Source organism: Anoplopoma fimbria, chromosome 8, assembly GCF_027596085.1.
Source record: "Anoplopoma fimbria isolate UVic2021 breed Golden Eagle Sablefish chromosome 8, Afim_UVic_2022, whole genome shotgun sequence".
NCBI lineage: Eukaryota > Metazoa > Chordata > Actinopteri > Perciformes > Anoplopomatidae > Anoplopoma > Anoplopoma fimbria.
The window spans coordinates 26,847,169-26,871,571 of NC_072456.1; the positions used below are offsets into that span (position 1 = coordinate 26,847,169).

At 39.4% G+C, this 24,403-nt stretch overlaps 1 protein-coding gene across 1 annotated transcript in view; it reads right to left on the reverse strand.

Moving 5' to 3' along the window:
- Positions 1–21,376, reverse strand: part of slain2 (SLAIN motif family, member 2) — a 22,101-nt gene extending 725 nt beyond the window's left edge. Inside the window, 11 exon segments of the mRNA XM_054602221.1 lie at positions 1–886; positions 1,289–1,496; positions 1,920–1,958; positions 4,328–4,417; positions 6,115–6,264; positions 6,351–6,533; positions 6,536–6,703; positions 7,302–7,481; positions 7,568–7,735; positions 15,821–15,963; positions 20,810–21,376. The exon segment at positions 1–886 is cut by the window's left edge and continues 725 nt beyond it. Coding sequence (XP_054458196.1) covers positions 823–886; positions 1,289–1,496; positions 1,920–1,958; positions 4,328–4,417; positions 6,115–6,264; positions 6,351–6,533; positions 6,536–6,703; positions 7,302–7,481; positions 7,568–7,735; positions 15,821–15,963; positions 20,810–21,144 — 1,728 coding nt within the window. The 5' untranslated portion in view covers positions 21,145–21,376 and the 3' untranslated portion in view covers positions 1–822.
- Between the last annotated feature and the right edge of the window lie 3,027 nt (positions 21,377–24,403).

Consider the following 24,403-nt stretch of genomic DNA (forward strand, 5'->3'; position numbering starts at 1 on the left):
TTGACACTTAGAAAACAATAAAAGGCTTTGGAGAGTTAGCTTGCAGTCGAGGTTTAAAAACGTACATTTTCCTTTTTTTTCTAACAATTGAATTCTTCAAAACTAAAAATACTGATATGGATGTTTAGGACACAAATTTTCTTAAATAATTTGAATAAATAATTTTGTCCCAAAAAACTTTGTGCATACATTCTGGCTGATTTTTTTTTTTTTTTACAAGAGGAAAGATTATTTTAAGCGTCCTACTCACACGGAGGAGCTCTCACTGTTGCAAGACATCGACAATTCTCTCTAACATTTAGGGGGGGAACACTTTTCATCATCATCATCATCATCATCATCATCATCATAGAGATCGCTCACCGACATCTGCTGAACACAGAGCATAAAGAGAGAAATGCATGGAGACATTTCGACCTGAGGGAGATGAAATCAGAAGAGGAGTGGGAGGGGATGCTGGGTAATGGAGTCATATGGAGTCATATGGAGTCAGTCAAACCGAGGCAGGAGACGCGTCCTCTGCCGAGCTGGTTTCTTTGGCATTTTTTTTCTGTCTGTCCTACATGCCGGACCCCTCCAGAGCCAGAGGGACACGATGGGAGCTCCTCTTTGACGCCATGCAGACACTCCTCTCCCTTTTAAAAAAAAATCTGACTATATATTTATATATATATATATTTGTGGGACATAGTCTCTCTCTCTCTGTGTCTCTCTCTCTGTCTCCACTGTAAAAGGTATCTAGGTAGATAAAGTGCCATCATGTTGAAATGTCTGCCTCCTCGTGTTGATGCTTTGATTGGAGCGCCCCCTGCTGGCCTCGTTTCAGTAACAACCTTCTCTCCAGTTTTCTCCTTGGCCGCTGTAGGACCGAGGAGCAGGAAGAGATCTGAGGAAGAGGAGGAAGAGAGGAAAACACTCATGAATGTCGATTAAATATAATCTACAGCAATATCTGCTTGTGAATCCACATATTTTGGATATTTTATATAATTTTAATACAAAAAAACAGTCCAGAATTCAATCAAACCAAATATTAATTCAATAACAAGCAATTTGGATGAATTTGGGGGCGATACATATAAAGTTTAATTGAATATGACGGCATGTTTGACTCCTTTAAACAATCAAAAGGTTTTAATTGTGACGATAAAACACCAGGTTGTGTTGTAAATAAAGCTTTTCTTTCAAAGAGCATTTTTGAATTCAAGCATATCCCTCACCTTGAAACACAACGGTTAAAGACTTTGTATGAACCCTCTACAGGTGGTCCATGTATGAGTGTACATACCTGCGCACAGGTTGGGCCAGTTTGCTGCGGGGCAGAGGGATCCCCCCTCCAGAAGAAGCACTGGGCCGGGGCAGGCCGCTGCGTGGGGCAGCCAGGGAGCGGGTGGGGGTGGAGGTGGCGGAGCTGGGGTTCGATGTGGCCTTCACCGGCTGCCTCAAGGCCAGCGGGGACGGGGTGACGGGAGTCCGCAGCTTACTGGGAGACGGGACTGGAGACGGGCGGAGCGGGAACACAGATGGTACGTTAAGAGAGTTTTATGGTTTCATAGGTTTCAGTCTCTCTTTCACTTATACAATAAATTATTAAAATGATGTGAGATAGAAATAAAACGACGTAAATCAACATAACAAACAAAACATCTATCAAACATGGAAACATACGCAGGTTTTTAAATCAACCACAACCTTCACAAATGATTTCAATGACGATGCAAGTTTTAGAAACTACTAAATAAACTAGACAGAATGAGGTGACACACACACACACACACACACAACACACACATTTCGGCATTTACTAGTGGAAACCAGAAACACGAAATATAACACGACATCAATGCAACGACGGCGAAGGATCCACAATCACAATATTTATAAAAAAAAGGTTTAAAAACCCGTCAGTGAATACTCACTGAAATCACCTTCTTCTCCAAAGCAACAGGAGAGGGGGACTAGACAGAGAACAGAGAGAGGCCTTAATTCAGAGCGGGGAGGAAGGTGATGAGGACGGACGGGGGTGTGTGTGTGTGTGTGTGTGTGTGTGTGTGTGTGTGTGTGTGTGTGTGTGTGTGTGTGTGTGTGTGTGTGTGTGTGCGTCTTTAACTGACCGTCACATAGCCCGTAACTATGGAGGACTAAAGCTGCAATTGTAATAAATAAATGACTAAATGACTCAATGAATAAAAAAAAAAAAATCAGAAAGAAAAAAAATGTAATTATCAAATAAAGGTGAAAAATAAATACAGAAATTAAAATGGATTTCTTTGTTAGTATAAGAAATTGCTAGAATTATAGCCACACGGTTGTTTGCCTCCACAAACCAGTCAAGTTGCAGTTTACGTCCATGTCTGTCCAAAAAGTCATCTCTTCATCATATTAGACAAGAGCATCAAATTAGCATATGAATTCTTGAGTTATGGCCCCAGAAATGTTTTTTGTGATGTTACAACAACAAATTCCTTCGAGGTGTTCCTGAGACATCGCTTTAAAGACGTAAAGACACAGCGACCTTTGACCACCAAAATCTAAACCGTTCATCCTCGAGTCCACGTGGAGGTTTGAGCCAAAATTTGAAGGTTTTCCCCTCAAGGTGTTCATTCACGACGTTCCACCAGACGTACGTACGTAACGAAAACACAACCCCTCCAGCCTCGTCTGTCACCGGCACAAATATGCTGAAATGTGTTTCCGTATATAGCTTGGCGGTCAATGTGTGTGAAACAATGGTAGACTATCAATAAAGGCGAAGAGTGCAAAATAAACTCTTTATCTATATTTATGCTTTTTAATTGCACTGTTAAAATGTGGAAATATGTTTCATCATAGGAGCCTGACGTCCTTCTCTCTCACAGCAGTGAAAAGTAGACTATAGTAATGAATAAAATATTATGCCTTTAATTAAACCAAAATCTCAGCCAAGAACTGAGAAATGTCTCACACGCACCAGCTGAAGCTCTGAATATTCCCCGTTGATGACCACAGAAGCTCAAAAGTCCCAAAAAAGTTCTGTCTAATATCTTTACAGAACCATGTCAACACAATCCTCATGTGAATCTGGGAAAATCTAAATCCTTTCAGTACGGAATCATAAACTCAAGCTCCTCTCTGACAACAAACATCCTGATCCACCTCTTTCTTTCCCTTTTTTTCTCACAAAGAAAGCAACAAAAACAGAGAAACCTGCCCTCAGAGTTCCTCACAGTCTGAAATGAAAGCACCTTCCTCTGATCCATTTCATCATTCACACTCCATGAGCGTCAGTAGTCTGTACCAGTGGTTCCCAAACCTTTTACTTTTCTATCACTGATTAAAATGACTAAATTGCATACTCTATTGGATATATTTCATATTAACTCTGCTCCCAGCAGACCACATGACAATAATACACTAATACATCAATACACTGTGCAATACAACATTTATAATAATTTCTGTCTGTATATATATTTTTACTGTGGATCTCTACTGTTCTTACTGTTCTTATTCCTCATTTATAATACTTATTTTGATCTTGTGTTTTTTTATTTTTATTTTATTTACTATGTCTCTTGTTTGCACTATCCTCTTTGCTGCTGTAATCCTGTAAATTTCCCCACTGCGGGACTAATAAAGGATTATCTTATTTTATCTTATCTTAAATTCTATGCACGACAATAACAGTACAGAACAACAAGATAAACTGTACAAACAACCAAAATATTGATGCAATAACTGCAGGAAGTTTGTGCAAAATTAGCAATTTAGATGACGTTTGAGCAGATTATTTGAAAATTGCTTTTCTTTTTAGACGACTGTTCCTGTTATTGTCAGGATACTTTTAAATCAATTTTCTGTATTGTGTATTTTTAACAATAATACAAACTTAGTAGGCTGCTTTGTTTTTGACAAATTTAGTGTTTTCATCTTACTGATGCTTTGACATTGTTCTATTAGCTCTTAACTTATTTTAACTCTGTACTTTTGTAATGAAGGACAAAGCTGTTCAGCAGAGAGGGAAGACTCTGTGCATCCGTTTACATCTAACATGATAATCCAAACTTTAAAAATAACAATTTCTTAGTTTCTTTTACAGAAATTAACGTAATACTGAGATACAGTATATTTAAAATGAAAGATGTCTTCCACCCCTTAGAACCAAGAAGGCCTTGCGACCCTCCTGTGAGGCTTTGGTGACCCCTGGTGGGGGTCGGGACCCTCAGGTTGGGAACCAGTGGTCTATACCTTCACAGTGCACACTGAGCTGACTTTAGTTTGAGTAAGTTGTGCATGTGGCGTGAGATCGACCTCACGGCCTCCAGCTGGTTTGAGATCAGGCCGTTACCTCTCAGGGCAGTCGGGCTCTGGAGGTGCTGTTTGGGTTTCGGGGAGGAGCGAGAGGGGGTCGAGTATCTCGGGAGTTGAGCTGCTGCTGCTGAGAACAAAGGGACAGTTCATCGTGGGAGTCAGACTTCATTCTGCCTCAGATTCACAGCGTTACTGAAGGGGGAAAAAGGACTGGAGCCTGTGCTTGCAGTTTGAGGCCACTAGGGGGCGTTACAGCCAAACATCCAGAGGAGCAGCAGGTTGGGTGAGTACAAGTTCATCAGCCAATCCAGCAGCTCAGACAGAGAAATGGAGGCTGGTTTTGGTTACACATGCTTTACAGTGAAGTCTGTGAGAGAGGCAGAAAGGTTCGTGTCTCACATGCCCAGAACAGCCAAAGCTCAAGAGAGAAAAAGGATAGGAGACCTTGTAGAGTTTTATTAGTGGTGTAACATGGGATTTAGGATTCCATGCTAAAGGTAGCATCGCTAACGGCTAACACTTAGGTTCATTTAAGTTACATTATGATGCATTCAGGCTCTGTCTAGTGAAAATGAGTATTGGTTGAAGGTAGCCCTGATGTGTTCACATGTAATCTGGTAAAATGTAGTTTTGGTGATAAACTAGAATAAATCCAGTAGTTTGAAGGAGATGTTTTCACATTAATATAAAATAGATATTAGAGATGAATTATGATGTTTAGCTTCCCAACACCAGCTCTAAGCAGAATATAATACATAATTAAAACTACTAATGACTAGATTTGTTTTAATCAATAAAATACAATTTTATTATTTTCTTATCTTTTGAATTGTGTGTTATAAAGAAAAAAAAAACTATAGATGATTATAACAAAGTAAAAGGATAACATTTAGTATTGTTGATGGTTTACTGATGACAACAAAGAGATCTGTATCTCCCGATATGAATCATCAACGATCAGCAATTACTATCAACGGCAAGAAAACGTGATCATGGATCTCTAAAAGATCCATTTGCTCCCTTTTTAACTTTTCTGCTGATCCTATCCGTGTTTTATGATCCATTGCACCACAATATTTTAGTATACAACTAAAAAGAATCTGTACAGATTCAAAAGAATGAATAAAAGGTCCACAGCTCCGGCCACATGAACGCTCAGAGGTCTGGTTGAGACCAGATAAAGATCAGCTGTAACCTGCCCTTTGACCCCTGTGCTCTCTGTCTCTAGTACAAGAGAAGGATTACCGTTTCTGGATTAAAGACAACACCATTATCTTTATCCCCCATTACAGGATCACATCGAATGGATAGTCTTAATCCACAGAGGTGAGACTCTTAAAGCTCTTACAGAACATGAAACCCTCGGACACCAAATGTAAACCAGCGTCAGCGTCACTGAAACCAGGATGAGTCGCTCTGGATTCTCCGTGCTGGCGGCAATGCCCTAATTCTGCAGGACGAGTGTGTCGCTTTGAAGTGGAACGTTAATGCCGAGGCGGTAAGAGAGGAAGGATGCGTGTGAAATCAAAAGATATTACAACTAGAAAAATGATCAAAAGACAAAGAGGATTCCCAGAAACACCAAAGCCAGTGGTTCTGTAGGAGCAGCCAGAAGGAGGACTAACGAGAGATCACAAAGCCTGTCGAGTTCCAGAGTGTTCAGTACAGTTAAAAGAGCAAAACTAATATCAACATGTCAGCTGACAACACGCTGAGTCTGGTAGAGACGGTGGTGTAAAGATTCATTTACAACTTTGGAGGGTTTTGCAGTAAAAATGGATTCAAATGTGACATGTGTTGGTGTGTTTCTGTCTTAATACTCACTAGCAGACTGATTCTGGTGTCGAGGAGAGCCTCCGTTTGGCACTTGCAGGTTGGACTCACAGCTGCGGCTGTTCTTCACGGGTTCAGGATTCTGGGTCGCTGTGGCCACCGAGGCGCGTGTGAGGTTGGGAAGACTGCGGCGAAGCTTTTCTACAACAGCAACGACAACAGTAGAGAGTTAGCAACATGACCAGGAATCCCCCACGCCGTCTGTGTGAGAGTGAGCTCCCGTTCACCTTCGTTCTTCACCACGTTGGTCTGCATGTCGTGGCCGTGGCCCTGCAGCGAGTGGCGAGGCTGCTGCAGGCGGCTGATGACGGGCTGAGGCGAGCCGCGGCTGTGGCTGTAGTCGATGGAGCGGGCCGGGGAGCGAGAGCGTGGCGAGTTCCTCGGGGAGGCGCGGGGGGAGTGTCGGGGGAGGGGCTGAAGCGGCTGGAGGGCAGGTGGAAGGCCGGGTGCACCGCCTCCTCCTCGTCCTCCAGGCTGTGTGCGTCCAGCTCCTGGTCGCTGAAGGTGCTGCGACGCAGAGAGTGACAGGACGAACCGGAGCTCCGCCGGGACGCCGTCGCCGCGTAGTCCTGTCTCAAACCTGAGAGACACGGATACATTCAGTTACATCACACTTTAGAAAAGGTGTTTAGTCACAGAGCAAAACCACCCGGTCCTAAAGGAGGGGACCGCACAATACTCCTGTTTATTCACAGTTAACGGTTCTGCTATCAGTACTTTAGAAGTTCTGAAGTGAGATGTCCTCGTTTCAAACGACCTCTCTCTGTCAGACAGACAGACAGACAGACAGACAGACAGACAGACAGAGAGACAGACAGACAGACAGAGAGAGAGAGAGAGAGAGAGAGAGAGAGAGAGAGAGAGAGACAGACAGAGAGACAGACAGACAGACAGACACAGACAGAGAGAGAGAGAGAGAGAGACACAGAGAGAGAGACAGGACAGACAGACAGAGAGAGAGAGAGAGAGAGAGAGAGAGAGACAGACAGACACAGACAGAGAGAGAGAGAGAGAGAGAGAGAGACACAGACAGAGAGAGAGACAGACAGACAGACAGACAGACAGAGAGAGAGAGAGAGAGAGACAGAGAGAGACAGACAGACAGACAGACAGACAGACAGAGAGACAGACAGACAGAGAGAGAGAGAGAGAGAGAGAGACCTGCTACTGGTACATACTCTCTTCCTGCATGCGGGCCAGGATCTGAACATCAGTGACGTCGTTGAGTTTGTAGGTATTTGAGGAGCCCACGGAGTCCTCATCCATTTCCGAGGTGCTCAGCTCGCTGTCCACGGACGACTGCGGGCTCACCGCCGGAGGATTCCTCTCCGCCGCCGCCGCCGTGTTCCGCTGGTGTGCTGGTGAGAGAAATCATCCGTGAACTCTTTAGTGACGCGTCAACAGATATTCTGTGATTGTTCGTGAACAATAGAGAGGGCCGTACCTGCGTTCCCGGGCATCAGCTGCTGCCTGACGGTGGGCACTTTGCTGGGGGTGGAGGAGGGCGAGTTGAAGCCGCTGCTGTAAGGGCTGTTGGCTGCGTTTGTGCTATACGGGCTTCCATAACTCTGCTGGTTGTAGGGGCTTCCATACAGGCTCCGCCGCTTGTTGGCTGCAGAGACACAAAACAGAACATATCAGTCAGTCCACAGCACATTAGAAACTCTGTTAACATGTTTCTGACCCTCTGCTTCCTTTTCAAAGGCATTAATAATAGAGAGAATGATTATTGATTATCAGACATTATGGTCAGTTTTACCATCTTTTCAGAGCTCCTTGAATGTGACATTCAGAAAAAGCAACCAAATCAAAGCTTAAAATTGTGGTATTTCATCAAAATCATTTTATTCCGCATGTCTTATTTACAATTTAGCCAAAAATAAACATTTTGCTTTAACCAGAACGTGTAAAAAACATTAAATTCTGACTCCTCAGGGCAACTAGGATAATAGGCCCTTATCAGATAGAGCGTGTTTTTGCAGCATGGTGCCGTGACTCACGTTTTTACAGGAGCGCCTTGAACGCCTTGAGTTTCAAAGAAAAATTCAATAGTTTTTTTCTCATTGTGTTGACTTTTTGCTGGATACCTGGTGCTGTATGACTCAACCAGCTATATCCACCAGGATCTGAACAGAAAACAAGCAGGAGACTAATCAGTACTTAAGAATTCAGGTAAGTTGTTTTCAATCATTCAAAACTGTAGGTAGCGTACAGCTCCTGGTTTGTGTCAAGCTAACGTTAGCACTTAGAAAATCAGGGGTCAGGGCTTTATACTAAACAAAATACATTTGGGAGGTCTCTGTACTTCTAGTCATGATTGTTCGGTCTCCATAAAATGTGCAGAACTTAACTATTGCCGTGAAAAACAAGACTACAGTGAGTAAAATGTGACAGATTGACATTTAAAACAACCAAAACTAATCATCTTTAAATGTCTTATCAGCCAAGAACAATTAAAGCATTGGTAGATTATTGGAATAAACAACTAAAAGGTCAAGAAGCTGAATTTGTGAGGAGAAACAAACGACTGGAAACACGTTTGTCATTCCCCGTGTGTTAACATACGTCAGCTATACACTGTCCCCATAAAGAGCTCTATATATGAAGCCTGTTGCCCGGTTTCCCAGTATGTGATGCCAGCAGCTTCATAAAGGCCCCACAGTGTGCTGGAAGTCTGGTGGAGTCTCTTAAACCGTATGCTGAGTGTGGGCCTGATAGAGACTTCCTACATCATCAGCCGGGAGACTCTCCCACACTAAACAATACGTGCATTCAATAAAGAGAGCAGCACAATGAGATTCTCTGTGAACTCCAGCAGTCAGAGGCTCCAGTCATGATATCACACTGTGGTCACTGGGACGGTTTGGTGGTTTGAATGGTTTGAACATCTGTGAATCTTTCTCTCTATGATTAGATGTGTGGTGACTAGAAGAAAGTATTTTTTAAACATCAGCTACCTCCTCTTCCTCCTCGAGCTCTGCACTCTGTCCTCCTGCATTATTTAGGAAATACCATCAAGTCCACTCTGCTCGTCTGCTGAGGAATGTCAACAACGCCTCAACATGTAGGTCTGTGAGGCTGGGCACTTTGTTTATTCCTTTAAAGGAGAGTCAGTGCTCTAGTGAGGACGTTTAGTCACATGACTTCACGTTAAGCTAAAGGAGGACTAGTGTTCTAGTGAGAACGTTTAGTCACATGACTTCACGTTAAGCTAAAGGAGGACTAGTGTTCTAGTGAGAACGTTTAGTCACATGACTTCTAGTGAGAACGTCTCCTCCGCTAAACTAAAGTTAAGCTAAAGGAGGACTAGCGTTCTAGTGAGGAAAACCCTCTGTTAAACCAGGCCTTATCTCAGACATCTAACCAAAACCACATTGACATTCTGACGAGGGGACCGGAAGTGTAAAAATGCCGACCATTTCCTGCTCTTAGGACTAATTACCAAACATGTTTTTTCTAAATCTGTTTTTCGGAAAAAAGGTCCCAAGATTAATGACATGTTCTTAAACCGCAGCATTGTTCTGCACCTGTGTTCTAATAAAGACGAGTAGCATTTTCCTTCCCTGAATTGCTGGCTGCACACTCTTGCAAAGCTCCATGAGGCAGCAATTCATAGCCTAAAGCCTCTCTGGAGGTATGTGTCAATCTCAGCAAATAGATCTACATGGTCCTCCAAGAGAAGTTTACTCCCCAGGGCTCAATTTTCAACATCTTGCAGCAGCGCAAACATGACATTGTGATAGAAGACCGAGGGTTCAGATACAGACCTACTTTGGATTTTTATGGATAGCGTTGTTATAAATTAACATGTGTAGTGTTTATTTATTTTAAAAGACCAAAAATGCTTGGCAACATAACGGAAATATGTATTAAATGATGGTATAAATAATACAAATACTATCCTATGTTACTATACAACTGCAGAACTGAAGAAAACGCAATAACCAATTAATTAGCATTAATATTAAGTGTTTTTTTAAGTGTGCAAAAATTCTGTTCTTACCTAAGAGCAAAATTCCAACCAAGAAAACATTTATGAGAGTAAAGTGGGTTTTAAGAAGAAATTCTACTTGTGAATGAGGCCCACTGTCTCTACAAGGAGAAACTCAGACTGATCTAAAGGGATCTGCAGCTCAGGGACCAACCAAAATAGAGCGTCCTCAAATCCTCATGTCCTTAAAACAAGAAGTCAGAAGAAGAGAGAAGAACTCATGTTTCTACAGTTTAAATCCACTGCGATTTGAAACTGCATTAGAGGATTTTCAGCCGTGGTTTTTCCAACGATGGAAAGTTAAGGGCATTTCCCACAGGCCCCAAAAAAGAAAAAAAAAGAAGAAGACAGCACAGAACAGCCTGATATTAAATAAAGGTCTGGAGGGCAAATGTTGAGACTGAGGTGGAAGACAGCACTTGACATTTAGGGCAATTTTATATTTAAAAAAAAGAAAACACAGCTGCAGGGAGCTTCCAAGATATCACAAGAAAAAGAGCAAACAGAGAAGCTTTTTGTAAATGAGAGAGATGAAAACCACAAAAGGGATAAAACTGAACAAAGTGTGCAGAACGAGGTTGAAGTGAAGTCAAAGCTTTATTTTTGAGTAAAGCAGGTCAGCTATGTGACTGTGGCCTGGACCCCACGGGTCCTTTTTTTTGTGTGCAGTGGATCAACAGTGAAACAGCTGTTAAAGCAGCAGTAAGGGCAAAAAAAAGTCTGTTTAATCGTTCAGCTCAGATAACAACATGTGTTTGGACTTCTTATCAGGATTGTCTGACATGAACAAAGTAGTGCAGCCGACTCACAGCCATCTCCTCCCCGTTGTTAGTTACATAACCGGGGCACGTCATCTGGGGATATGATTTAAAAAGGGCGTGCACGGACAAAGAGCTCGGTCACTTTAACACACTCAGACTCATATGTGAATGTTGTGTATAAGTGTGTATTTATACATTGATACCAACAGTTTAATGATATGAGAAAGTCGTCTCTTTGACTCGAATCTGCCTCAAGTGAAGTTTTTCCTTTTTATTTGCAATTCCTCTGACACAAACTCAACCAACGCCATGGCAACAGGGTTTCCGTGCTTCTGTTATGAAGCGGGTGTGAAGGAGACAAGCCGCGAGCCACAAGGGTGAGTCTGTGGAGAGTCTCTCTTCCACTCACAGACACTAATATTCAAGTCGGTATGTGGGCAGAAAAAGGATCTCAATCTTTAGCTGAAAGTCTTCACAATGACTTAATGTTTCATTCCTTTCATTAAAATGTTAAACCACATGTCCTCTTTCGCAAGCCACTTTTTCGCAAGCCATTTGTTGAAGTGGTGACCATGGATAGATTACAGAACGGGTCTACAGGTCACAAGCCAAGGGGCCCAAGGTGTCAGGGGCCCTCCATTGGCCTTAACAACAAAATGTCATTCAAAGAGACACAAACCGACCAGGAAGAGACTCAAAATGAAACAAAAGAAACATAAAATGACTAGAATGAAAGATAGAATTACTACAAAGAGACACAAAGAAAGATATAACTACTACAAAGAGAAACAAAAAGACTAAAAGACACCAAACCAGCTACAACAAGACACAAAGGAACTACAAAGAGGCTTAAAATGACCACAAAGTAAAATAAAACAACTACCCAGTGACACAAAGAGACCAACGGCTATAAAAAGAGGAACAAAATTAGGGCTGTACTCAACCAATTAAATTCTTGGCCGACTTACACTCTTTCGATGTTGTCAACAGATCCGCAAAACTGAGTTTCTCCACAAAGAATCACACAAAAGAACCACTTTAATATATTTATGTTTACCAGAGATGTGTTCAGAATTTTCTTATGAAATAAGTCTTAGTAAAACAACCAAGACTTCAGATTAGTCGACAAATCAGCTAAGAGGGAGAATCCCCACACAACAAGAGACAACAAGAGACTCAAAATGAAGACATAGAGGCAGAAAACAACAACAAAAAGAGGCTAAACTAAAGTCTTTATATGAATATGATGTCTCGTAATCAGTCTATAGTGGAGACAACGTGTGTCAGATGAGGAGAGAAGTGAAGGGAGTGGGGATGTTGGTGTCAGTGACAGGAGAGATATTTTCAGCACCATAAAGGTGACGTTATCCTTCTACCACACACACAGTGATGAGATCACCACAAATAATCACGTGACCCTAAACTCCAGTGGATAGTTATCTGCAGCATTAGTCAGCTGCTGGACAGATAGTGGGCTTTGTTCACTAAGGATCCTCTAAGGCTACATTTACACAAAAGGTTTAGAATCCTAATTATGAGCTTTTATTATTATTATTATATTATTACAAATATGCACAGAACTACAAATATCATTAATTAATACGTATTAAAGTAATTGACAAATTACTTATTTTTGTATTTATTTATTTCCTTATTTAGTCAAATAAATAAATACATTTTATGATTTTTTTTATTTCATAAATGTGACTACTGATTTATTTATCAAGCTGCAAATTTATTCATTATTTTAGGCTGTATGTCTACATTTTTATTCAATTATTTATCTATTTTTTTATTGAGTCATTTATTTATGTATTAAAGTGGCAGCTTAAGACCTTCCTAATAGTCCTTAGAATAAAGAGAAAACAGACAGAAAATATTCTCTGTGCATTTTTATGAAGTATATAAGATTTATTATGACAGCTCTGATAGTAGAGCCCATGTGACCTCGCCTTGTTTACAAAATCTGATCTGTGAAACATGAGAGCTAAAACAAAACTATCTGGATCCTCAAAAGCTTCACTATGCTTGTATAAGCAGCTGGTTGTGTGTCCAGGTGCTGTCCAGTCTCTTTCACAACAGAGCGGAGAAGATCAAATCTACCAACATGGACAACCTTCAGCGGCCTGTTGCTCAACATGATCCAACTGTCACGTGGACATACCAACTGTCAAAATGGAAGTGACCCCTCTCAGTTTAGCTGTGAGGATCTGAGGCCTGTGCTCCTCACCGAGGGGCCGACTATTATTAGTGGCAGCCAAAAGCTCAGAAAACACACACAGAGCAAAGCAGAAAGGGCTAAACATAAAGCAGACCTGTTATATATTCAAGATTAAATCACTACAAACAGCTTTGAGTTATTAGTTTGGAGTGTAAAGGAGAAGGAAAATTAATTAAAACTTGCACAGCAGCATTACACAGGATGAAATTTAAGAACAGATGGAACTTTCAGTATTCCACTAGTTTGCAACCATTCTGCGGCTTAAACATGACCCAATTTAAAGGGATAGTTTGGATGCTTTGAAGTGTGGTTGTATGAAATACTTGTACATAGTCAGTAGCAATAAATCCAAAGAGTTGAATCCAAACAAACCCTTTAAACCACAAAGTCCCACAAAAACACAAACGAACTAACAGATGGAGGCAGCAGTAGAGCAGTAACTCCTGTGTTCTGAGAGGTTAAATCTCTGTTTGTGTGAATGTAGTCTGGTGTCTTTGTAGAGAGCATAGATAACAGCTTCAGTTCTCCGTCATAAAGGTAAAGAGGTGAAAATATTCTAAATATAGCGTTCACTTAAACTGATATTGATTCTTTTAGGAGTCTAAAATACGTCCACAGCAGAACATTGATCTGCTCCGTGCTGGTTCTCCTGTCTGTTTCTACAAACATCTGCTGTAGTGAAACACTGACTGTGGAGGAGAACCTCACACAGACACACTGATAAACATCACTACTGTACCTTTAATAATGCTGGTACCAACAGCTCTATGTGACTATTGATTGTTGAGGAAAAAGTGACGCACTGGAAAGAGGAAAGCTTTTTGACAGATGTAAATAAATAAATAAATACTGTACAGGCCCTGAGCACCAAGGCGAGATCATATGGGGGCAAAATGATAAATATTCTGCATACCCCATGGTGAAGTATAAATAAACATTATTTTTCACACACTTGGCTGTCAAAGGAGTACGCTATCAGTTCTTCAAAACACTGTTTATTTTGCATACTGTAACTTTAAATATCTGACAATCATTTTAGAGAAACTTCAATCCCAAGAAGAGACCCCCAAAACACACACATGTAATCTCACAAGCTCTCTAAGCTCTCCGTGACTAAAATGTGAACCTCAACTTGCAATCATCCCCAAGTCAATGTGCCGTTGATTTGATTCTCAAATGACGTCATCTTATCTGCATCTGTCAGGTCATAAAACTACAGACTCCGCCTTTCAATGATTGACCAAAGGTAGAATGTTGTTCTTCTTATCTAGACAAGGGAACAGATGAATGATAGATCCGTCTGTGCTTTGTTTGTATTGTTGCAACAGTTGAAGAAATAAATGAGTACGATATGGAGTGATTTATTTTGTGTTTTCTTGTGCTTTTAAAAATCAATAAGAGGAAAATAGGTAGATCATTGCAGAGGCTGAATTTTAGTAATAAGAAGAATCATCACAACTTCCACAGCCCTCCTTTTACCTCGATTAAAAAAAGGTATTTTTCTACATTTGTGTATAAGCTCTACTAGGATCAACAATTCTACCATTTGTCTTCTACACAACAATCATTCAAGATTTTTTCTCTTTGGAAAATGCCACCATTTGAGTTGGTTATATTATATTCATGATATTTATGTGCATTGACATGTACAGTGTGCTTCACTTCACTGCACTTTGTGCTCGTCAGGATAAAATAACTATATTTATAGTTTTATTGTAGTCCAAGTGAGCTAGAATTGCCTTTATGATACAGATGAAGAGCTCCAATGTCTAATGTTGTGCAATTTAAAAAAAATGCAACCTGACAGCAAGAACGTAGAGACGGATTGACCCAAGGACTGATTTTCAAGAAAACAATCGTCAAGATAACAAGGATATTAAAAAAATAGGGATTTACTCATCTTGTATCGTGCCTAACTTTAATGTATCTTAACATATCAACAGTGGAAATGATCTGCAGATGTAATGGTTCAAAACTAGACCAAACATTTCTATAAAAGTCAGATTTTGAGTCTAGCTGATTGCTGGAAACGCTTTTTTTATACTGAAGAAGTTGTTGATCACTTGTGGCCCCTAACGACCGCTTAAGAGGAGTGAAGCTTAGTTTATACTCGCTGTACTGAAGCTCTCTTCAGACATGAAAGTTACAAATAGTTCACTGATAAAAGCACCAATAACATGTCAGAGGATTTTACAAAGACGGCCAATTTGTTTTTTTAGATGCTTTAGAAACCTGAGTTCTGAAAAATCTACATTTGAGTAAATTTTAGCCTGGCAGAGATAACAGTCTCTGTGAAAGGACTGACACTGATGCTGCTGCTGTTTGATTTTGCTGCCAAATCAAATTTTTTAAATGATTTTCAACCTTTGTTTCCTTATAATAGGAGATATAGGAGATCGTTACGATGCAACACACGAGTATAAACAAAGCAAAGGCATAAAACTATCACTAAAATATGTTTTTTATAAATATTGAAACCCTGAACTTTGAAAGGTCCTCTGGCATACTATGATACATGAGCACAGAAAATATTAGACCAGCAGTCTGCGAGATTAGCCATGGACGGACAGACAGACACACACAACGGTACGCATGCTCTCCACACAAGCTTTTAGCCTGGCAGAGATAACAGAGTCTCTGTGAAAGGACTGACTAAGTGTATCACTGATGCTGCTGCTGTTTGAGTTGAGACCACATGCTTCATGTCCTCCGGCGGTTGTTTACCTGACATTGTGAGGTCCAGTCTGTGGATGAGGGAGCGCTTGGCCGACTCCATCTCTGGACTGGGGTTGTCAAGAGCTTGGCGGCACCACACGATAGGACTCAGGGCTTTCTGCATGGGACTGTCCACCTTCGCCTCATATAACCTGAAACAAGAATGGGAAACAGACACATTATACTGCATGTTCATAAAAGCAGTAAGCCAGCATCGATACATAAACGTAAACTGTTGTCTCTCTTTAATGGTGATTGAGAGTGTTTGGACAGTGTTAAATCAGAGAAGACTGCATTTAAAGTTAAGGGCATGTGACCACGTAGTGCCTTTTCCTTTTTTCAATTGTTCCCAATGAGGAGAGAGAGGGAATGCAGCCGCCTAGAGAACAGGTGATGAACACAGCGTCTTTTTTCTGAGTGTTCCGCCTTTTTCGTGCGGCCGGTCCAAGCGCTTCAAATTCAAAATCTCAGAGCTTTTCAGGAAAGCGCTGTTGACGCCACTGTAGTAAATGGAGGGGAAGCTTGTTTTGGCCGTGTCTGTCTGTCCTAAACTAAAGATTTCCAACATACACTATCATAACAAAGACCTAAACTCCCATTTGTGAGAGCAGATGACTCCGGCGGACACGGACTGTTGAAGGTTGATGAGTGTTGTGCTTTTATTACTGTACGTCTTGTCTCTTCATGCCCTAACGTTGACAGATGATATGTTTTCAAGATATTGTTGTCATAGAAACATAAGAAAGAAAGTATCTGTGAAACGCTGGGTTGAAGTGCCGCCCAGCGCCCTGCGCCAGCTTTTCCACCAGAAAAAGGCTCCATGTGGACACAGGCCTTAAGCTGGACCGGCAGAGAGGAATTTATGTGACGCTGAATCTTCCTATTTCAAAACCATTTCATAAAACTTAAATATTTGAAATCTTTTGGGTCCATTACTTATTAAAGATGCTGCTTAAAACTACTACCAGTGGAAAACGTCCGTAGAGGTGGCTTGCAGATATCTTTTAGACTTCAGTCAATATAACCTTGACTCTTACAGTTACAGCTAATGAAAGTTAAAGCAGTGCATCTGTCTGATCCTGCTGCAGCAAACTTTGAGAATGAACCAGCGACACTTTGGGAAAAAGCCAATGAGTTTAGTGCAAAGTCAGCTGTATTGATTGAAACCATCAACCCCTCTTGACACTGATAACAACACAACGTCAACTTCCTGTTTGTCATCTATACAGATAACCTGTGTTCATCCTTAACCACAGAGGAGAGGAGAGAAGAGAGGAAGAGAAATCTGAGTCAGCAGCTTTCAGCTCTGTTGCAGCCGATAAAGGAAGTCTTTCATGATGAAAGCAGGAACATTACAGGCAGAGGAGAGATAGAGCAGAGAGAATACAAGCCTGAAATCTGGATCTGCACCTTTTTGAGTGTCATTCAACACAACAACTTCCATTCACATTTTTAAAAGCGAGCTCTGAAACAACAACAACGTGTGTCCTGTCCATACGCAGTAACAGGAATGTGACAAGCATCTATGGATGGGCAAGAGCACTGCAGGAGTAAATCCTGTCAGATGCTAATTCCAGGATTACAGGAGTCTATGACAGGAGCTGGAGAGAGCCGGGCTACTACTGGGTAATCCCAGATATCAATCTGATCCGAGAGGGCAGGAGAACGAGCCGGGTCATAACGAGAGTGGCTCTGTTGGGCATGAGCGAGCAATGTCGGAAAGTGGTCTGATGCCAAATGGCTCAGTGGCTGCAAGCGACTCGCTTTGCTCTGATGAGGAGGACGATGGGTAGAACAAATAGTTTAATCCCTTTTTACTTTAAGGAAACATGCACTCTAATTGGCAGCATTCATGTCTGATCTATTTAAACCGATCACGTCATATTCCTGTGGGTCAGTTTCAGAGTTCAGCTCCTCTTTGTCGATGTAATCTCATTATTTTAGAGACCTTTTCTTATTTTTTTTTTAATTCAACACACCTACCAAATTGGACGCGGATGCTAAGTGCTGACTGCCGGAGCTCTTTCACTGCTGTCAGCTGGCTTTCAACCAAATATGATCTTCCTTATGCTACGCCCAAATGTTGCTCATTATAGAGCCATTATAATAGGAGATGCCAATCAAACAAACCCTTCCCAACCAGATGGACCATGAAGGATTGTCTACTGAGGACGGCCCATCATTGCAGTCTATATCTAGCCAGAAGCTGATGCCTTTAAAATAGCTACTGCATTTATATCTCAACTACCCTTCTGTTTAACCAGGAGGCAACCTCTGGTTCTGACAAATCAGGACAATGCGGAAGTGCCTTAAAAGAAGGTCACTCAAACATTCTCTCTACTTCTCTCTTGATTTATTCCCTCAGTAAACATTGTAAACATGAGTTTATGGTCTCAATCTCTAGTTTCAAGTCTTCTTCAATACAGCATGATGTTCATTTAGTAAATGATGCTCCATTTAGAGTCAAACAGACCATAAAGCAGGGGATGCTTTAGGGCGGGGCTACACACTGATTGACAGGTTGACACCAGAGACGTATACGCCGTCTCTATGTCACTCTTTTACAGTCCAGATATGGTCACGCCTGTTCACTGGTTGCAAAAAGCCAAGATTGCGACGGCCAAATCGCTGAACTCAAGGCTTCAAAACATCAGACCACAAACCAATAAGTGACGTCAAGATGACTACGTCCACTTCTTATATACAGTCTACGTGTAAAACCCGTCTCTAAGGACTTGACAGTAAGTGGTTCCCATAAAAATCAAGGACAGCAAACAGAAAACATGTTTACATATTGCTGTTACCGTCAGAACAGTCGCGTGCACATGGGCTTATCTTTTAGAGACAACAGTGAAGCAGATGAAAAGCTGGACTAATCCGTCAACACCACAAACAAATGTGAAAACTGATTCAATTGACAAAGACCCAGACGGAGCTGAACACAAAGAAACAAAGAGTGAATGTGTGACGTCTTGGGAGGCGAAGTATCCCGGCATCTTTCAGCTGGACGGAAAACGATACTGTAAAGCACCTAAACATGTCATATCTTCATTATAAAAAGGGACAGTTCCCCCACAAAAAACAGAGTGACATATAGTCCCATTATAGTGGAGTAAAGGCTTCCATCTATACAGCCTACATCTCCAACACGAGCCAGCTCACACCAAACAATCTAGATTGATAAACAACACTTCAGCTAAAAGGACAAATATGTATTTTTTGGCAAATGCCCCTTTAAGCTGATTTACTCAAAACATAAAATGCCCAAAAGAAGTCATATTAAACCCTATTTCTTTATCGTTACTGCCCAGGCAACCACTGTTTTCAAAGTCCCTGTTGAGCCCTGCTGCCTGGAGATTTAGACAGCAGCACAAATCCAATCATACTCTGGAGTTTCAGGGATTACAGTTCTTAGAGAGCGTCCATCTACGCAAATACCATCGGAGGGGGACACGGCCTATTACGGACACAATGTGTTGCTTAGAGGATTAAGAACAGGAGTACATAGGATGAACATGTGGGTCTGATAACAGCAGACATGTGAGCAAAAGTCACTGTTTGTAAACACAATGCTACGTCATGAGCTTTTTCTTTTTAAATGACACAGCATCTATTCCTCTGGTGCTGCAGAGCTCCGGTGGCCGGGTGCCAACTGGTGTGCTAAAGGGGAAATTTAGGAGGAAGATGAGGATGAGGAGGACTAAATAACCATGTCTACCTCTCGCACATGGCTGCTGCACACACACACTGATAACACAACACAACAACAAAGCGGTTTCAACAGATGATGGAGGACTTTGTTCGGGGTCCAGACAGCTGAGGGGCCTCCCTGGTGTGACGTAATGGGGGTCTGTATGACACAGCTGAGGCTATTATGATCATACAGTCCGGGAATGGGGCTTGGCAGCACCCACGTGACCCTATTCAGGGAGTGATCCACGATGAGAGACTCCTCCGGTGCTTGGTGGACTTCAGGGTGAAGATGAAGAGGCGGAGGAGGAGGAGGACTAAATAACCATGTCTACCTCTCACACACAAACAAACACAACACAACAACAAAACTGTTTCAACAGATGATGGAGGACAGCTGAGAGAGAAAGAGGGGGCTCCCAGGTATGATGAAGAGGAGGAGGACTAAATGACTTCAGGGTGAAGACGAAGAGGATGAAGAGGAGGAGGACTAAATGACTTCAGGGTGAGGATGAAGAGGAGCAGGAGGACTAAATGACTTCAGGGTGAGGATGAAGAGGAGGAGGAGGACTAAATGACTTCAGGCTGAGGATGAAGAGGAGGAGGAGGACTAAATGACTTCAGGGTGAAGATGAAGAGGAGGAGACTAAATGACTTCAGGGTGAAGATGAAGAGGAGGACTAAATGGGAGGAAGAGAAGATGAGGAGGACTAAATGACTTCAGGATGAAGATGAAGATGAGGACTAAATAACTTCAGGGTGAGGATGAAGAGGAGGAGGACTAAATGACTTCAGGGTGAAGATGAAGAGGAGGAGGACTAAATGACTTCAGGGTGAGGATGAAGAGGAAGAGGAGGACTAAATGACTTCAGGGTGAAGACGAAGAGGATGAAGAGGAGGACTAAATGACTTCAGGGTGAAGATGAAGAGGATGAAGAGGAGGAGGAGGACTAAATGACTTCAGGATGAAGATGAAGAGGAAGAGGAGGACTAAATGACTTCAGGGTGAAGATGAAGAGGAGGAAGAGGAGGAAGAGGAGGACTAAATGACTTCAGGGTGAAGACGAAGAGGAGGAAGAGGAGGACTAAATGACTTCAGGGTGAAGACGAAGAGGAGGAGGAGGACTAAATGACTTCAGGGTGAAGACGAAGAGGATGAGGAGAATGAGGAAGAGGAGGAAGAGGAGGATGAATGACTTCAGGATGAAGAGGGAGGAGGAGGACTAAATGACTTCAGGATGAAGATGAAGAGGATAAAGAGGATGAAGAGGAGGAAGAGGAGGATGTTATTGTGTCGCTGTCACTCACCAGCTGTCCTCGTCCTCATGCAGACAGTCCATGTCCTCCAGGTCCAGGATGTCCACCTCATCCAGGATGGACGTCTGCTCCTCCTCGCAGAGCAGAGAGGAGCAGCAGGAGGAGGCCGCGTCGTTCTCACACGGCCTCCTGAAGCCGTCGTAGGAGCGTCTGTTCTCCAGCCCGCTGGCCCGGCTCGGCCCGCTGGCCCGGTTCGGCCCGCTGGCCCGGCTCGGCCCGGTTGACCGGCCCCGTAGCTGCTCGTTCTGCTGCTCCAGCTTCTTCACCAGGTCCTGCAGCTTCCGCACCTCCAGGTCCGCGTTGATGTTGGAGTTGAAGTCCTCCATGTCGGCTCCCGTAGCGGCGTGCGCTCTGCTTCCGGGTTCTGGTTCTGGTTCTCCTTCTTCTTCTTCTCTTCTTCTTCTTCTTCTTCGTTGGTTCTCTACGTGTAGCTCAACGCGTCATCTTCTCCGGTTAACCGGAGCTGCGGGCAGAGTCGAGGCCATTTTCACAACAGTCGTCACCAACTGAGTGAAAGACCAACAGGCTGCTGCGTCACTGCGTCGGGGCGGGAGCGAGCACGTAACCAACACCTATTTGCTCGTGAACGGACAATGCCTTATTTATATATATATATATATATATATATATATATATATATATATATATATATATATATATATATATATATATATAAATATATATATATAAAAAATATATATATATAAAAAAAATACAGACTGACAATACCTTATTTTATATATATATATATATATAATATATATATATATTATTTATAAATATATATATAAATATATATTATTATATATATATATAAATATATATATATATATATATATAAAAAATATATAAATATATATATATATAAAAAAATATATTAAAAAAATACAGACGGACAATACCTTATTTTTATTTATATATATATATATATATATATATATCTGTATATTTTTATATATAATATATAGAAGGACAATATTATTGTTTCTGTATTTTTAAAAAAAGAAAAGATTTTTATCAAATTAATTTAAAGCAATATAAGCTGAATAAAGCGCTTCACAACTATTTTTATTTTTAATAAATTAATTTCTTAAGCAAATTTAAAGCAATATAAAGTGCTTTACTACTATTTTTTAAATTTATATTTAATCAAATTAATTTCTTTAAAATTTAAAGCAATATAAAGTGCTTTACAACTATTTTTTAATATATTTCAAATTAATTTAAAAATTAAAGCAATAAAGTGCTTTACTACTATTATACCTTATTTTTATATATATATAAGGTATTGTTATTATTGTATTTTTAAAAAAAACTTTTTAATCAAATTAATTTAAAGCAATATAAGCTGAATAAAGTGCTTCACAATTATTTTTATTTTTAATATTCTTTAATTTCTTAAATTAATTTTAAGCAATATAAAGTGCTTTACTACTATTTTTTAATTTTATTTTTTTAATCAAATTAATTTTATTAGCAAATTAAAGCAATATTAATAAAGTGCTTTACAAATTATTATTTATTAATCAAATTAATTCTAAGCAATATAAAGTATTTATTTATTTTAAATCAAATTAATTTCTTTAGCTAATTTAAAGCAATATAAAGTGCATCATAATTTTTATTTTATTTTTAATCATTCATTTCTTAAGCAAATTTAAAGCAATATAAAGTGCATCACAACTATTATTATTATTATTATTATTTTATTTTATTATTATTTTATTATTATATTAATTTAATCAATTATTATTATTATTATTATTGTTATTATTATTGTTATTATTATTATTATTATTATTTTAATCAAATTAATTTAAAGCAATATAAGCTGAATAAAGTGCTTCACAACTATTGTTTTTCTTCTTCTTCTTCTTCTTCTTCTTCTTCTTCTTCTTCTTTCTTCTTCTTCTTCTTTCTTCTTCTTCTTCGTTGGTTCTCTACGTGTAGCTCAACGCGTCATCTTCTCCGGTTAACCGGAGCTGCGGGCAGAGTCGAGGCCATTTTCACAACAGTCGTCACCAACTGAGTGAAAGACCAACAGGCTGCTGCGTCACTGCGTCAGGGGCGGGAGCGAGCACGTAACCAACACCTATTTGCTCGTGCACGGACATGCCTTATATATAAAAATATATATAAAAAAAAATAAAAAAAAAAAAAAAAATATATATATATATATATAAAAAAAAAAAAAATACAGACGGACAATACCTTATTTTTATTTATATATATTATATATATATACACCTTATATATATATATATATATATATATATATATAAAATATATTAAAAAAAAAAATATAAAATACAGACGGACAATAATATATATATATATATATATATATAAAATATATATATATATATATAAAAAAATATATATACCTATTTATATATATATATAAAAACAAAAATAAAAAAATATATATATAAAAAATAAAAAAAAAATACAGACGGACAATACCTTATTTTTATTATATATATATATATATATTTATTTTTTTTAAAAAGATTTGTTATCAAATTAATTTAAAGCAATATAAGCTGAGTAAAGTGCTTCACAACTATTATTGTTTTTAATCAAATTAATTTCTTAAGCAAATTTAAAGCAATATAAAGTGCAAAACTATTATTATTATTATTATTTATTAAATTATATTTAATCAAATTAATTTAAAGCTGATATAAAGTGCTTCACAACTATTATTATTATTATTATTTTTTTTAATCAAATTAATTTAAAGCAATATAAGCTGAATAAAGTGCTTCACAACTATTTTATTATTAAATTAATTATTTAATCAAATTATTTCTTTATTAAAGCAATATAAAGTGCATCACAACTATTATTATTATTATATTTTATCAAATTAATTTAAATTAATTTAAAGCAATATAAAGTGCTTCACATTACTTTATTTAAAAGCAATATTAACTAATTATTTAAAGCAATATTTAAAGCTGAATAAAGTGCTTCACAACTATTATTATTGTTATTTTAATCAAATTAATTAATCAAATTAAAGCAATTAATTTAATCAAATTAATTTAAAGCAATATAAAGTGCTTCACAACTATTATTATTGTTATATTTAATCAAATTAATTCTTAAGCAAATGTAAAGCAATATAAAGTGCTTAACAACTATTTTTTTTATTCCTTTTTAAATCAAATTAATTTCTTAAGTAAATTTAAAGCAATATAAGCTTTTTTTAATTACCAATTAACCTCCAGCAGGAAAACTTTTTTTGTGAAAAATTTCACAGGAGGCCAGATAATAAACAAGTTTTCATATTTATCAGATGAAACCAAAAAATATTAAAAGGCCCATACTTTTAAATTTCTTTCTAGGATTAGATTATTTTTCACGTGGGTTCCTCCTATGGCAATTTATATTATTAGGCTATTATTTTTTTTATGCTTTTTATGTAGTCTGGCATCTCATTTAAAGTACTTTTTAAAAATAAATTATTTTTCTTTTTTTTTTAGGGGAAGTGGAGAGGGTTGAGTCCTACAAGTACCTTGGGGTGCAGATCAACAATAAACTGGACTGGACACACAACACTGATGCCCTCTACAGGAAAGG